Source organism: Cuculus canorus, chromosome 4, assembly GCF_017976375.1.
Source record: "Cuculus canorus isolate bCucCan1 chromosome 4, bCucCan1.pri, whole genome shotgun sequence".
NCBI classification, from domain to species: Eukaryota; Metazoa; Chordata; class Aves; order Cuculiformes; family Cuculidae; genus Cuculus; species Cuculus canorus.
This window is the reverse complement of record NC_071404.1, coordinates 73,300,312-73,314,482: the sequence shown is the minus strand read 5'-3', so window position 1 is coordinate 73,314,482 and position 14,171 is coordinate 73,300,312. Positions and strand designations below refer to the sequence as shown.

The following is a 14,171-nucleotide window of genomic DNA, read 5'->3' as shown; positions in this document are numbered from 1 at the left end:
TACTGGTTCTGCAGCTGCAGAGTATCTGCCTGCAGATGTTTCTGCCAAGAGAAGTGATTGAAACTCTGTTTCTTGAGATATCTTAATCCTACCTGAACAAAACCACATAAAAACGTGCTCTGGTATTGTCTGCATGGGCCAAGGAGCACATTGTTCCTCACAGTTGTGTTTACATGGTCTCATTGCTGCAACAAAACAAGTCTCCTCAAGCCTTCTTTCTCCACAATTTCCCTTGAATTAGCTGTATTAATCAAACTCTGTCAGTGGCAAGACTGTGATGTACCGCAGTCGGGACACTGATGTTACTTATTAAAAAAATGATAATATTTTGGTGTGCCCAAGCTTTGTGCAGGTTTGGAAATACAAAGGCTGGCTTTTTGCAGAGTTTTTCTGCTTCTGTATCCACAAGAAGTTTCTGTAGATGGTGGAGAGGCAGTTAGCCCTACCACCCCTACCTTTTCCCTGCTGCACCTTCTCCATGTGTGACCGTAGCTGCTGTCTGGCGCAGGAGGAACCATGGGAAGTGAGCTTAGGAGCACAGCAGCCTTTTCCCTGAGCTGAAGAGGCAAGGGAAGGCAGCGGAATAGGTGCTGGCAACTACACACTTGGTGCCCTATCTCCAAAGGTAGAGGCACAGCTACCTCCAGGCTGAAACCCCATGGTCTGGCAGTGAGATGAGGGCTGTGGTACAGATGCCAGGCTGCAGGCAGCACCGCTGGCGGGTAGGATGTATGAGCTGGCCACATGGTGGGCATTGGTGTGGTGGTGGTGGTGATGGTGAGGGACTCAGCCCACAGTGGGACCTCATCCATTCCTGACAACGGATGTCAGGGAAAGAAGATAAAATCTAAAGGAGCTCTGAAAGCTTTGGCTGTGTGGAGGCTTGGTGTGGTTTCACATCAACTCTGGAAGTTTTTGCTTTCTTGAAGCACTTTTAGCAGTGCTTATTTATAACTTAGCAATCAAATCTGTTTAAAACCACCACTGTTAGTGGAAATAACTGATTTGCTGTGAAACGTGCAGAAGTACATGGTATGTTGTTCAAGCAATTAATGGCAATGGTTGCTACTGATCCAAAGCAGTTCTTTCCCCTGGTTTCGTTTTATGGAGGAAGATTAATTTGTTGTTTTTCTGCATACTGGATCTGTAGGTTAAATTGTGTTTTACAATAATAACTAAGAGATTGATCTGTAGTGATAGCTGAAGGTGTTAGTTCCGGTAGCAGCAAAGAAAGAAATTCCAAGAGATACATTGAATTACACAGGAAAGCTTCCTTCTGTTGATGAGACAAACTGGAAATGGGTAAACAACAGTGGTTCAATTAAAAGGATTAAAATAAAATCACAGAATCATTTAGGTTGGAAAAGACCTTTACGATCATGGAGTCCAACCTCTAACCTAGCACCACCAAGTCCACCACTAAACCATGTCTGTAAGCACTGAATCTACACATCTTTTAATTATCTCCATGGGTTGTGACTCAACCACTTCCCTGGGCAGCCTATTGACAACTCTTTCTCTGAAGAAATTTTTCTTAATAAGCCTTCCCTGGCACAACTTGAGGCCATTTTCTCTCATCCTATCACTTGTTTTTTGGGAGAGGAGATCAGCACCCACCTCACTACCTTCTTTTGGGTAGTTGTAGAGTGCAGTAAGGTCTCCCCTCAACTTCCTTTTCTCCAGACTAAACAGCTCCATTTCCCTCAGCCGCTCCTCGTAACACTTGTGCTCCAGACCCTTCACCAGCTTTGTTGCCCTCTTCTAGACGTGCTCCAGCACCTCTATGTCCTTCTTGCAATGAGGGGCCCAAAGCAGGAGGGGCCTCAAACACAAGATTCGAGGTGCAGCCTCACCAGTGCTGAGTACAGGGGCGCGATCGCTCCCTGACTCCTGCTGGCCACACCATTTCTGATACAAGACAAGGTACTGTTAGCCTTCTTGGCCAGTAATTAACTAATGGCAGTAGACCTTGAGGACAAGCAAAGCGAGCAGATGAATCCTAGGCATGCAGGGACATTTGACTGCTTTGCAGTGAAGGACAGATTGCATTCTTATTTTTCAGATGGTTAACTCTCCGTATCGCTTCATCTTGGTTTGGACTCGGATGATATAAACTGTTCTCCTGTTCAAGTTGGTGTACTGTTTGTCAGCCTATCAAACCATGTGTTTGTTCTCTGCCTTTAATTAGTACTTCTGGTTAATGCCTGAGTAAAATGTTCCCGCTGTGCTCACTGCCACTTGATAGTGTGCATTCTTCCTGAACACCTGCTGTCAAACCTATCATGTCTTTTCTTGTCAACTTGCACAATGCTCCAGGTCTTGAGCAAGACTGACATGACGGGAGGGTTGAACAGCCTGATTTTTCGAAATCTATGTGGAAGGTGAAGTCTGTGCATAAGGAACTTCTAATAGGAGACTGCAGCATTTTGTAGGGGTTAGTTCCCAATAGTATCTAATAAAATTCTGTCTGCAAATGCAGTTTTTGAAGAAGTAGTGGATATACTGTAGGTTAAAGAAATAAACTGCTCCACCCTGAGAGGAACTGTAGGTGTTGTGTAACAACAGCAGAGAATAATCTGCAGAAATCTTGGGAGAAGTACAAGGGTGGTGACCAGCAAACAAGTCATCAAAGAGGGGAACTGGTTAGAGATGTTGGCATGTGCTGACTGTGGTGACAGACATTGGCACAGAAGGAAGAAGGTGGGGAAGAGGAAGAGTGTGGGGAAAGGGGCTCTTGGCAAGAAAGGAGCAGTATCGCTTGACTCAGGAGCCTGTAATTACAAGACTCCAGCCTCGTGACACAGCAAATAAGCGTGTCACCTGAAACAGAGGAATTTGAGGTTGCCTCCTGAAGCAGCTTCATGCCACATGGCAGAGGAATAAAAACCTTGTGGTAGAAAAAAATTTATCTCTCCACTGGACTGTGGTTTTAATGTCCTTAATAGTGATGCTCTAATGTATGTTTTCCCCCCCAGCACCATCTAATTTTGGTAATTAATCCATGGTTGCAGAAAGCCTCCAGTAGGCTTTCTAGCAAACAGGACACATGAGCTTTCTGTAATTGAAACATCCACGACCCTAAAATGCTGAGTGCTTCCTGGCCTTTTGGGTTGGGAGCATGACCTGCTCTGGCACAGAGTGAGAACGAAAATATCAGGCACCGAGGTGAGCCTCGAAAGCGTAGGAGAAACATCTTTATGGGAGCTGACTTCACTCCTGCAAGAGATAAATGCGATGGCACAAGAAGGCCTTTCCATCAGTTTTAACAAATCCACTTCCTCTGCCTTTTGCCTTAATATTTTCCATGCTTGCAACACATCTGTCCTGACGTGGGCAAAACGACTGAAAGGGTCTCACAAACACTTGTTGCTTGCACGGACTACAGGAAGACCATGACTGGCTTTAAAAATCTTTATGTGTGTTCAAATACCGTAATGATGAAAGTAAAAAAAAAAAATGCGTGGCAAAAATAGATTGCAAGATACAGAGTACCTTTCATGTACTGGAGTCCTTGTAAGCAGGCACCACAACCAGGGTTCATAAACAGCAATTGTTAATTTAAGTTGGAAGGATTTAGTTACAAAGGAAACAGCTTGTTCTGTTATTTCCATAACTCTCATTTTCATCTGTGGCCTAATCCCGCTGGACTCCAAAGGCAGGATTAAACTTTTAGTTGCGTTTTTTAGGTTCTGTGTTAAAATAAATGTATTTACTTGAAAGGAAATATCTTAAATTTAGTATAAAAATCTGTTCCTACTTGTGGAGATTGATTGCAGCAGAGAGCGTGCATTAACTTTGATTCTCCAGGTGAACTTTGTTACATGCTGAACCTACTTGCTCTCTCACACACACCTCAATTCACTGTTTACTCTGCAGTTTATGCTTTGCTGGGGAAGTTAAGCTTTGCTGATGAAAAATTTATCTAGGTTTGACACATTTTTGCAATTCTGGAGACCTCACCTGGAGTCCTGCACTCAGTTCTGGAGTCCTCAGCACGGATAGGACGTGGATCTGTTGGAGTCCAGAGGGGGCCACAAAGATGATCTGAGGGCTGCAGCATCTTTCGTACAAGGACAGGCTGAGAGAGTCGGGCTTATTCAGCCTGGAGAAGAGCAGGCTGTGGGGACATTTATAGCGACCTTCTAGTACTGCAAAGGGGCTACAGGAAAGTTGGGGAGGGGCTCTTTATCAAGGAGTGGAAGGACAGAATGAGGGGTAACGGTTTTAAGATGAAAGAGGGCAGATTTAGGTTAGATATTAGGAAGAATTGTTTTCCTGTGAGGGTGGTGAGGCACATGATCCATCCAGGCTTTGAGCAACCTGACCCAGTGGGAGGTGTCCCCGCCACTGCAGTGGGATTGGAACTGGATGATCTTTAAGGTCCCAAACCATTTTATGATTTTAATTATATTTTTTTCTATTGTCAGGTTACCCTCTTGCACCGTTTATGTGTGATATTTCATTATCAGATCCAACTAAGGATGATTTTGATGAGTTAGTCATGGCTGTGCAAGTGTGTCAGTAGGAAAGCTATTCTTTCTATCCCACCAAAAGCTCATCAGCTGGGTACGCTTCTGTCAGTGTTAAAATTCTGCATCATTTGACAATGTAGTTCTTGAAAAGGCCAAGTATCTTTTGAAAATGTTAAGAAAAGATGGATACTTTAAAAGAAAAAAAAGAAAAGGAGGAGGATGAAAATTAGCAAAGCCCTAAGGTTAATTCTAGTCCGTTCTTAACAAGAACTACAAATATATTCCTGGCCTTACCTATATAAGTTTTCTTTCCTGAAATAATTATCATCATAATTGCACACAAAATACACATTTTTTTTACCAGTTATCTGTTACAGTGATATATTTTGAAGTAATACTCTTATTTTAATTACCAAAGAATTTTAAGCCTTTCTTTTGAAAGTGGAGCAGTTCCTTCTTACTCAAAATGTGTATTTGCTTGTGATGATATTATGATATTATGACTATGTGAATGATTATCCTGCTTTCACAGTGCTCCCCTGAAGAATATCAGATCTGCGTACCACTAGTAACCTTTCTGTGTCTGTGTACCTTAGACCCCTTTTGTAAGTGTTGTGGTAACTACCGAAAAATTACATAAACTTGCAAAGAACTGCCTAATAGTATGAAGTATTCTGGTTTCTAACAAAACCCCCAATTATTTAATTTTATGCCCTTCCTGGCCTACATAAATTATGCAACCCTCACATCTTACCATCAGTGAATTATGTAGCTCTATGCACACATCAATTAATTTTGGCCCCATCAACTTCCCACCTTCTGTGTGCTCCTAGCCTGAAATCAGTTTTGCATCTCCAGCCGCGAGCAGTTAATTTTGTACTCCCGGCAGCTCATATCTGCCCGAACCTGCAGCCCCACTTCAACTCTTCACCTTCCCCCACCTGCCTCTCCTCCTGCACAGCCAAGCCACTGCCTTCTCCTGCTGAATTCCTCTTCCTCCAGCTCAGCAGAGAATCCCAGGTGGCTTCGCCTTCTGCCTGGCCAATGGGTCAGCGCCAGATCGCAGCACACCCCGCAGGCAGTGAGACTGGTCCGGAGGTGACCTCGGTGTCCTTATCACTCTCCTCATGATTTACAAACTGCAAACTGCAAGACCTAAGCTCCATCTTCTGTAACGATGTATGAAAGTCATGGTGCCCTTGGAACAACTGCCTCCAGAACCCTTCCCATGGGGAGGCCCACATCATGCAATATCCCACTAAGAAAAGACATAGCTTCTAGGTTTGTAAGGAAAGCCTTTCCATTGAGGAAAAAGGTGGTGCCACTATCCATCAAACTCATCCAGCAGCAGTAGTAAGCATGATGCAGACGTTGGTGTTCAGGCTGACGCCTCTTGTGCAGGTGTCCACATCAAATGCCACAGTAGGCTTCTCTGAGCAACCCAGAAAGAGCTCATTTTCCTCCGGAGGAAGATTCGGTGTGCAAAAGCGTCAGGAGGGGGATCTCATTCCTTTATTGCTGACATCTATGTATAGCTCAGTTTTAAGTCCTGAATTATTTTGACCAAAAAGAAGTCTCTCCATGAGAAATATGCAGAGACCAAAAGCCTGAGAAGTCAATGGGATGTCCTGCAAATGAGAATGACCTCTGCTTTCCATTGCTCTCCAATTGCTCTCAGAACAGCAGAGCAGCTCTGCAGCCCACTTATGGCCACTCACAGGAGATTTGTCCTCCTGTAATGCAGGACGACTCAAGGCAGGCCCCTTCCTCACACTGTCGCTTCGTTTTCAGTTCCTCAGGAGTGTAGAGGGAGGGGGGGCTGGTTGTTTGCCAAAGGGACGAGGGTGGTGTCAGCAGAGCAAGGAGCAGTTGGCCTGTGCCCAAGGTCACCACATTTCCCATCCGGCTGGACTATCGGGAGGGGGCTGATGGAGACCAGCTCTCAGTTCAGTCTGCTTTTCTCTCCAGGGGCCGAAGGGAATTTGACTTTTCTCTCAATTGAGGTTACAGAATATTTTTTTCTCGTCTCCTTTTTGTCTATGTCTATTTAAGCAGCAAGCGCTGCAGAGGCTGACTTGTGCTTTTCTTGTACAATTCCCAGCACATCTGGCTGTCTTGGATAAAGTCCCTAGGCTTGATTGTAGCAAAAAGTAATGATAGCGTTTTTAAAGCTTGGGCCTCCGACTTTGGCTATATATAAAATGCAAAACATTTGAGACAAACTGGAGGAAATACAATTTTTAGTAACTGAGCAAAAAAAAAATATATATTCACTCTTTTACATCTGCAGTTGTGCTTTGCATGGGTGCTCTGTCGTGTTAGAAGACTGTATCTCAGAACTGAAAGCTGATGCAATGTATGGGAGTGCTTGCTTGCTCCCAGCTGATTGGCATCAAGCATTTTTCCTATCCCATTTGCACAACAGCCATGGTCATTCATCAGCGTGAAGCTAAGCTGGCTCTGGAGAATGTTCTAATTATCCAGGCATCCTGATTAAACCTGCCTTGATTTAAAGAGCATCGTACTCATGTGAAAATTTCTTGCTTCTTCTAAATAATAGAATTAGCTATGGGCATTTCCTTAAGAGCAGGCAGAAAGCAATTGCAGTATAATTCCTCTCCCTCCAAGCCTAGTCTTGAAACATGCAAATTTCTCTTTCAAGTGTGTTGGCAAAAAATGGCAATATCCTGATACACGCATGATGTAGACACTGAATTACCCACTGGCTGAGTTATCATCAGTGAGTCGAGTTCTTTGGTGAATATATCAAGAGTGCTGTGGAACGTAGCACAGTCTGCTGAGGAGATATCAGCAGATGGTTTGCTTCTCGCCCTCTTTCATAGGGATCCAGCATTGGCCACTGCCAGGGACAGGGTACTGGGCTGGTTACAGACCGTTAGTCTTCCCAACAGAGCTTTCCGTATGCAGCTCGATGCAACACACCGCAGTGCTGGGCACTTTCTGCCGAGACTTTTCATGTTCTGTTTTAAAAATAACAAGACATCTCTTCACATTCAGGATACATTTTTCCACTCTGAAGCACCACAACAGTCTTTTTAAAGAAACTCTAGGAAGGGTGTTAACTTGATCAATGCTGTGCAGGAAGGAAAGCTCTTTCCTACTATTTTTTCAGCATGACTTTCACTGACATGATCGGGCTGGGAAAAGACTTATTGGCTGACAGCCCAGGACAGCCATGCAATATCTCTAGTCATCTGGAACTCAAACTACTTTGCCCAAGGGAGAACCATAACATAAAAACAATTTAGGTTACATGCTGAATCTTATAAACATTGTTCAGTTTTTAAAAAATAGTTTAAATACTATTTATGTGCGTTTGCTATGCACAGGATGGGGTGGTTTTTTTTTTTTTTCAAATGTCAAGTAAGGAAGTCCAGGAGTGTTTTTACTTTTTTAACTGTAGGTGGTTTTCAAAATCTTGGAGATTTTTAGAAATACAGGGAAATGAGCTTCCTTTCTTCTCATGAATTTAAGAGCTTGTCTTTTCCTCTGTATCGGATACCACTGATTTATGTATAACGTTTACTTTATGACCCAGAAAGCATAGAGTCACAGAAACACTGGTTGTAGGGAGCTTCCAGAGGCCCTGTGGTCCCCCTCCCGCACAACACGGGACTGTCGCCAGCACTGGATCAGGGAGGGCTTGGCCTCCTCTGGCCAAGCTGCAAAACCCCCAAAGACAGAGTTTCTGCAGCCTTCCCCAGTGACCTGCCCTGAGGCTGTGCTTCTCTTCCAGGGATTTTTTCCTCCTGTTCAGTCTGAACCCTCCACTCTGCCCTTTGTGGCTGTTGTCTCCTCTTACGTGGTCTGTCACTGCTGCCCAGAGTTTGCCGTCACCTTCCTGCCTCCCCAGTGTATGTATAATCTGAGTAACCCTGGGAAACCAAAGTGCAAGGGCTGATACGCGTGTATGAAGCTGCAAAGCTGGGGCCTTGGCTTGTAACTGAGTTCATCTGTTGGATTTTCAGTTGTCTTGTGGCACAAGAGGAGGAAAAAACAGGGGTTTTCCAACAGTCCAAAGCTGACACTAAAATGTGTTGACTGTAGTTCTTTTGCAAGTCTATGGGGTTTTTCCTCTCCAGTTTAGAAGCTGAGCATCCCTGGCCTCTGTCTATTATTTTACATAAAAGACTGACCTGTTCTGTAAGCATGTGCAGCTTTAGTCATTTGGGATAAAGCAACATGAATCCAGAATGTAAGCTTCACTGCGAAACCACTTTTTTTTCTACTTATTGTCTTGATTGGAGATCCAAACTTGGGATGTGTCCATTTCCACTTGTCCTTCTGCTGAGTCCTAACATTCCAGCACACCTTGCGACAAGCCTAAAATTATTATTTTAGGAAAATGACTATGTTTCCTTTATGATGCCTTTTCTCCATAAACTGGTATTTCACAAGCTGAGTAGCCTTTCTGTCTTTCCATTCTGACATAGGAGTATAACCTCTCTTGCACACCGTTTGATCGCTCTTGTGCAGCTTCTTGCTTTTGCTGAATTGTTGGTTATTTGGCAGAGTTGTTGTTTTTAATTGAGTTGTGGCTTTTACTTTGTTGATGTGATGTGCCACGTGCTATAACTTTTCCCATGATGCTTTCATCACAGGCCTTGCTGAGACCAGGACGAATAGACAGCATTATCTACGTGCCATTGCCAGATGCAGCCACTCGTGGGGAGATCTTCAAACTTCATTTTCGGTCCATGCCGGTCAGTGATGAAGTCTGCTTAGCAGAGCTCATTCAGCACACAGAGAAGTACTCTGGAGCAGAGGTAAAAATTTCTGAGTGCTAATGGCCATGAAAGCAGTGCACAGAATTATGGTTTTAACACTGAAATCAAGTATCATCCAGATGTCACCTCCTGAGTCTTCTTAAAGTGGTGGGGGGAATTATGAAAGGGAATGATTCAGAGATTTCCGCGTTTCTGCTCAGAAAACAGAATACAATCAAGAATACAATCAATTCCTTCAAGATCTCCATCAGAGGAGCGATTTCGGGGGAGGGCATCTTCCAAGGTGAGCCTTAGTATGATCAAGGGTGTCTTCTTTAAGGATTTGCTGCCAGGAGGAGTGGAGGGAGGTGGGGGAAAGTGCCTCCAGACTGTCCAGGCAGTTCACCTGGCCCTCCCCACATCCTCAGGAATCTTTTGCATTTAGGATTGTGACTGAGAGCCTCAGGCAGAGGAAGGAGAGACAGAGTTATGAGACAGTGTAGGGGAGCTGCAAGGGAGTCAGTGGTCACTTTGAAGCTCATATTTTCCTATTCCATATAATCAAGACTTCACAGCAGGACTTATTGTTATAACTCGTTGCTGTTACTTAGCTTCTGACAATGAACATCAGATGATTCTTTCCTGGCCTGGGCAGGAGGAGAAACTTTCTCGGATGCTGCTGCCTGGCAGTTATACTATGTGTTGGTACATTAGAGGTCACCACTCTGCTCCCTGAACATTATTCACATCAGTGTGTCATGAAAGGATATTTCATTCTTCTCTCATTTTGATTAATTGGAAGTTATTATATTACTTAAAAAATTCCAAGAATGTTATTAAGGTTGCCAATTCGAGCTCTTAAAAGGTATGAAATACCGGAATTAAAATTTCCACCTTTCTGTAGCCAGTCTTAGTCTATGCATTATCGCACTATCTTTAATTACATAGTCACCTTCGTTTTTTTCCATAGCAGAGTGGAAAATGTGATGTTCTTGCTGCAGCTCCCCTATCTCTGTGTGTACTGTTTACAAGGGCAGAGAAATAAGTTAAACATTTGTCTTGGTCCAAAAGAGAGGGTGACTCTGGAGTATTCATGTGATTCCTACAAAGCAGAAGGCCCTTCTCAACGGGCCGGTCATTGTGTAAGCTGCAAGGCAAGACTTTTGAACATTTAGCTATCACGTAAATGCTGATATGTTGTAAAATGCTGCGTTGCCTGCTAGTAACCTCTGACTGGTGAGGGCACTACTGTGAGTGCTCCAAGTGCAAGGGATGGGGGTCAGACCTTGCCACACGCAGCAGCGATGTCTGGGGTAGCCTCCAGGCTTATTCCAGGAAGCCTTGTCATGGCAGACACCGAAGTCAAACCCAAACCCGCAAGAGCTTTCTTCCTCCACAGCACAGGACAAACTGTGCTCTGGGAATGAATGAAAGCTGCATAGTGAGCAAAGCTGGTTTGTGTAGCCCATCTTTTTGCCGCAGAATGTGGGATCTCATAAAGAAAAAAAGCAATAATAAAAAGGATTGCAGGCTTGAATGTTGGTCTGGAAAATTGTCACAGCTCTAATGCCTCCACACTTTAGGGTAGTGGCTTGAAACTGTACTGTTTTTTTTTATCCGGATGTCAGTGATATGACTTACGTTGCCCTGGGAAAATTTATCTGCCTCTGGCTCAGTTACAAACCTCCAAAAAACATAAATATAAATATATCCTCTGTTGTGTATGGAAACTGCCTTCTCACCAGGCAACAACTGTAATGCTTGTATTTCAGAAATTCCAAGCGTATGGGGATTTCCTTTGGATTGGGATCAGCTAAGGGTCTAGTGGTGAATTCCTGTGCTTAGTTGATAATGAGTCGCAAATGTCTTGGTGCTGGCTCTGCACAGAACCAAAAATAAGTTAATGGGTCATTGAGTGCAGCTACAGACTAGTTGCAGGGGGGAAAAAAGCCTGCCTGTTTCTAATACAGCATTTCTCATGCATTTTGTTCCTTTGCATCATTCAAAGAATTATAATAACTGGGATGTAAAGAGTAAAAAAGCCTCAGTCAGTGTTCCTTGGAGGAATATATAAAACGTCTTGACAGTTGGCATGCACAGTGACCAGTTTCATTAAAGCCTTTTCTTCCTAGTGCCTCCAGCTTCCCAGCTTTACAAATAGTTTCCGCTGTGGAATGGCAAGTCCCCATTCCACTGTTCTACCCTTTGTTTAGAAAAAAGAAATGGAAAATGCTTGGTTTTGTGACTAAAAGATGCTGTATGAATAGGGAGTTGCGTGTAAAGATGCGTTGAATCATCCTGACATGAGCTGAATAAAGAGCAAGTTGAAGTGGACATTTCAGTACGCATCTGCCTTCCAACTTGGCCTCTTTTTCAGATATTTGCACAGTTTTGCCTGTCATCACTTATGACCAGTTATCTCTATTCACCTGCTAGATGTGCGTTTCTCTTAATGAGTACCTTTAAAGGTTTATCAGGATAGCAAAACAGGGTGATTAATTGTCACTGTTTTATGTGAGAGAAGGTGGAAGATAATTTATTAGAGTGGATTACAATTTCCTTCTCGCATGTGTAAGTGGTGTTTAATGTAAAAAAAAATGCATTAGAGTAGCCATGTATCACAGAATCATAGAATGGTTTGGATTGGAAAGGACCTTATTGCGCTGACAGTATAGGTCAAACAAAGCCTCAGCATTCTAGAAATACTTGGGTTTGAGTTCAGTCTTCATTTCCAGACCCATCTGAAGTAGTGCTCTGCAGCAGTACTTGAGGCTCTTCTGGGTTACTTCAGTATCTGTGAATCAGGAGAGTAAGGAACTGTTTTTAGAAGTTTCTGAATAGCAAGGTTTGACCTTGGAGCTGATATTGATGTCAAGGATCATTCTCTCCTCTAAGGCAACCTTGGCTGCATTAATTAATTATTGGCTGCTCTCTGTTGTAACAGAAAACACCAAGAGTCTAAATGCACTTTCTACTGCAGGTGAGAACAAAATCACATGGTCAGTGTCTGATAGGAAATTGCTTGTCCCGTAATTTTTAAATTATATATTGTTTCAAACAAAGAATAAGAAAGCTGGAACAGGTCTTGGCCTAGAGGAAGGACACCTGCCTTTATAAATGGAAAGATTGTTGTCTTTATTAGACCTACATTGGAAAAAGATTGTATCATTTGCCTCTACAAATTAAGTGGAAGGGGTGTGTCTGTCTTCAAATCCTTGGAGTTTGCTGGGCGAAAAGGGATAAGCAAGGGAGGAAGATAGTGTTTCCTCACTGTAGAAATATTTCATTCCAGAAAGTAGGCGATAAAAAGGAAAATAAACTCAGTGGACTGAGGGACCTTCTTGTATTGTCTGAGCCCCAGTCTGAGTGTTTTTGTTACAGTTCAGAAGGCAGTAGCAGAGAATGAGGTTTTAGGCAGAAACTGAAATCAAGTGTTGAGTTGGTTTAAGTTGGTTATAAGTAATAAAAAATATAAATATTCTGGATATGATGACAATATTCTTAAGGGTGCTTATAAAATATGCTAATGGGGCTGACTGCTTTTAAATTGGTGGAAAGCATGCCATGATGAAAACGAAGGCTGGCATTGTTTGTATAATATTATCAGTTTCCATGTTTACAGGACACAATAGTAAAATGGGAATCTGAGAACTAGTAAATCTTTCACTGGTTCTTAGTTGAAGTAGAATAGTTAATGTAAAAGTATCTTTCTCACTTTGCAATAACTCTGAATGGGAACACAGAGAATGAAGGGGGAGAAAAGCAAGCAATGAAGTTTTGCTGTGGCTTGAAGGAGAGTATATTTGATGCCAAAAAGTATCTTTGCAGCAGCACACTAGCTCAAATCAGCTCTTAAAATACATATTCTAAAACATGAATGTTCTTGTTTAACAAATGTTGACATACTCAAGCCATAAACTTTAATAAAAAAGCACCCCAAACCCTACTCTTTCTTAAAGAAGAAAGTATCAGCTACAAAAGAAATGAGGATGCCTAGCGTCATAGGTGTATGGGACGGCAGACAGTCTTTTAGGAGAGTGGGAAAAAAATTGTCTCTTTAGTGAAGAGCATCTACAGCAGAAGTGAGAGAGGGCTTAGGTATGGAGAGGGAAAGGATATCTGAGAAATTAAGATGTGTTATCCTCTTTACGTCTGGTTTTCCATGAAGAATAAGATCTTCCAAACCTAAGGGAAAGGCTTTCGGCTTAACATTTTTAAAGGGCAATGGATCCAATCCTGTGTAGTAGAGTAAAGAGAGACACATGGGTAAAGGTATCATAAACTTAAAAGACAAGAGTGACATTTGCATATGAGAAAAAAAAACAAGCAAACAGTAGACCCTTCAGATCCTGTCCTGGCTAAAGCTCATGGTTTTAAATTTTAAATACAAACATGTTTGTTCTTTTTATGCTTAGTTATACTTGATGTAGACTGTGTTCAATTCCCATTGACGTAAACAAGTGTTGAAGGTGCTCAACATATCATGCCTTGGGACTGGGCCCTCAGATTTTGAACTTCTAAGATAACACCAAAAAATGTCGTAAGAATATCTCGTAAGAAATGTGTAATTTGAAAATACGCTTTGGTGGTTAAAGCGCCTGTAGCTGAAATGACTCTTGCTTGATTCTGCTGGATGGCCTTTCCGTCTGGAGTTCTGCTTAGCCCCACACCAGGGTAGAGTGTTACAGTGAAATGCAATTTTCAAAGCAAGAAATGCCAACAAATTGAGATGCAGCATGATTAAGGCCTCAGATGAACCTCTGAAGTTTCTCTTGGAACAATCTGTTAATTTATATCACTCACTAAAAAGTGAACATTTTTGTGTGGGTGGGTGAGGAAAAGAGACTAAGCCTCATCCAATACGGGTAATACAGAATCACCACCTTCCTACACACGTTTATCAGTGCTGAGGATGTGTTTGGCACAGGTGGCTGGAAGGTGAGGAAATACCTGGCATTCGGAATGTTTTCCA

At 42.7% G+C, this 14,171-nt stretch overlaps 1 protein-coding gene across 3 annotated transcripts in view; it reads left to right on the top strand.

Moving 5' to 3' along the window:
- The window catches only part of SPATA5 (spermatogenesis associated 5), a 211,938-nt gene that overhangs the window by 155,749 nt on the left and 42,018 nt on the right, over positions 1 to 14,171 (top strand). For all 3 annotated transcript variants that reach the window (XM_054065089.1, XM_054065090.1, XM_054065091.1), the window contains exon 15: positions 9,095 to 9,259. In XM_054065089.1, the coding sequence (XP_053921064.1) occupies positions 9,095 to 9,259 (165 nt within the window). The remainder of the gene's footprint in view (positions 1 to 9,094; positions 9,260 to 14,171) is intronic.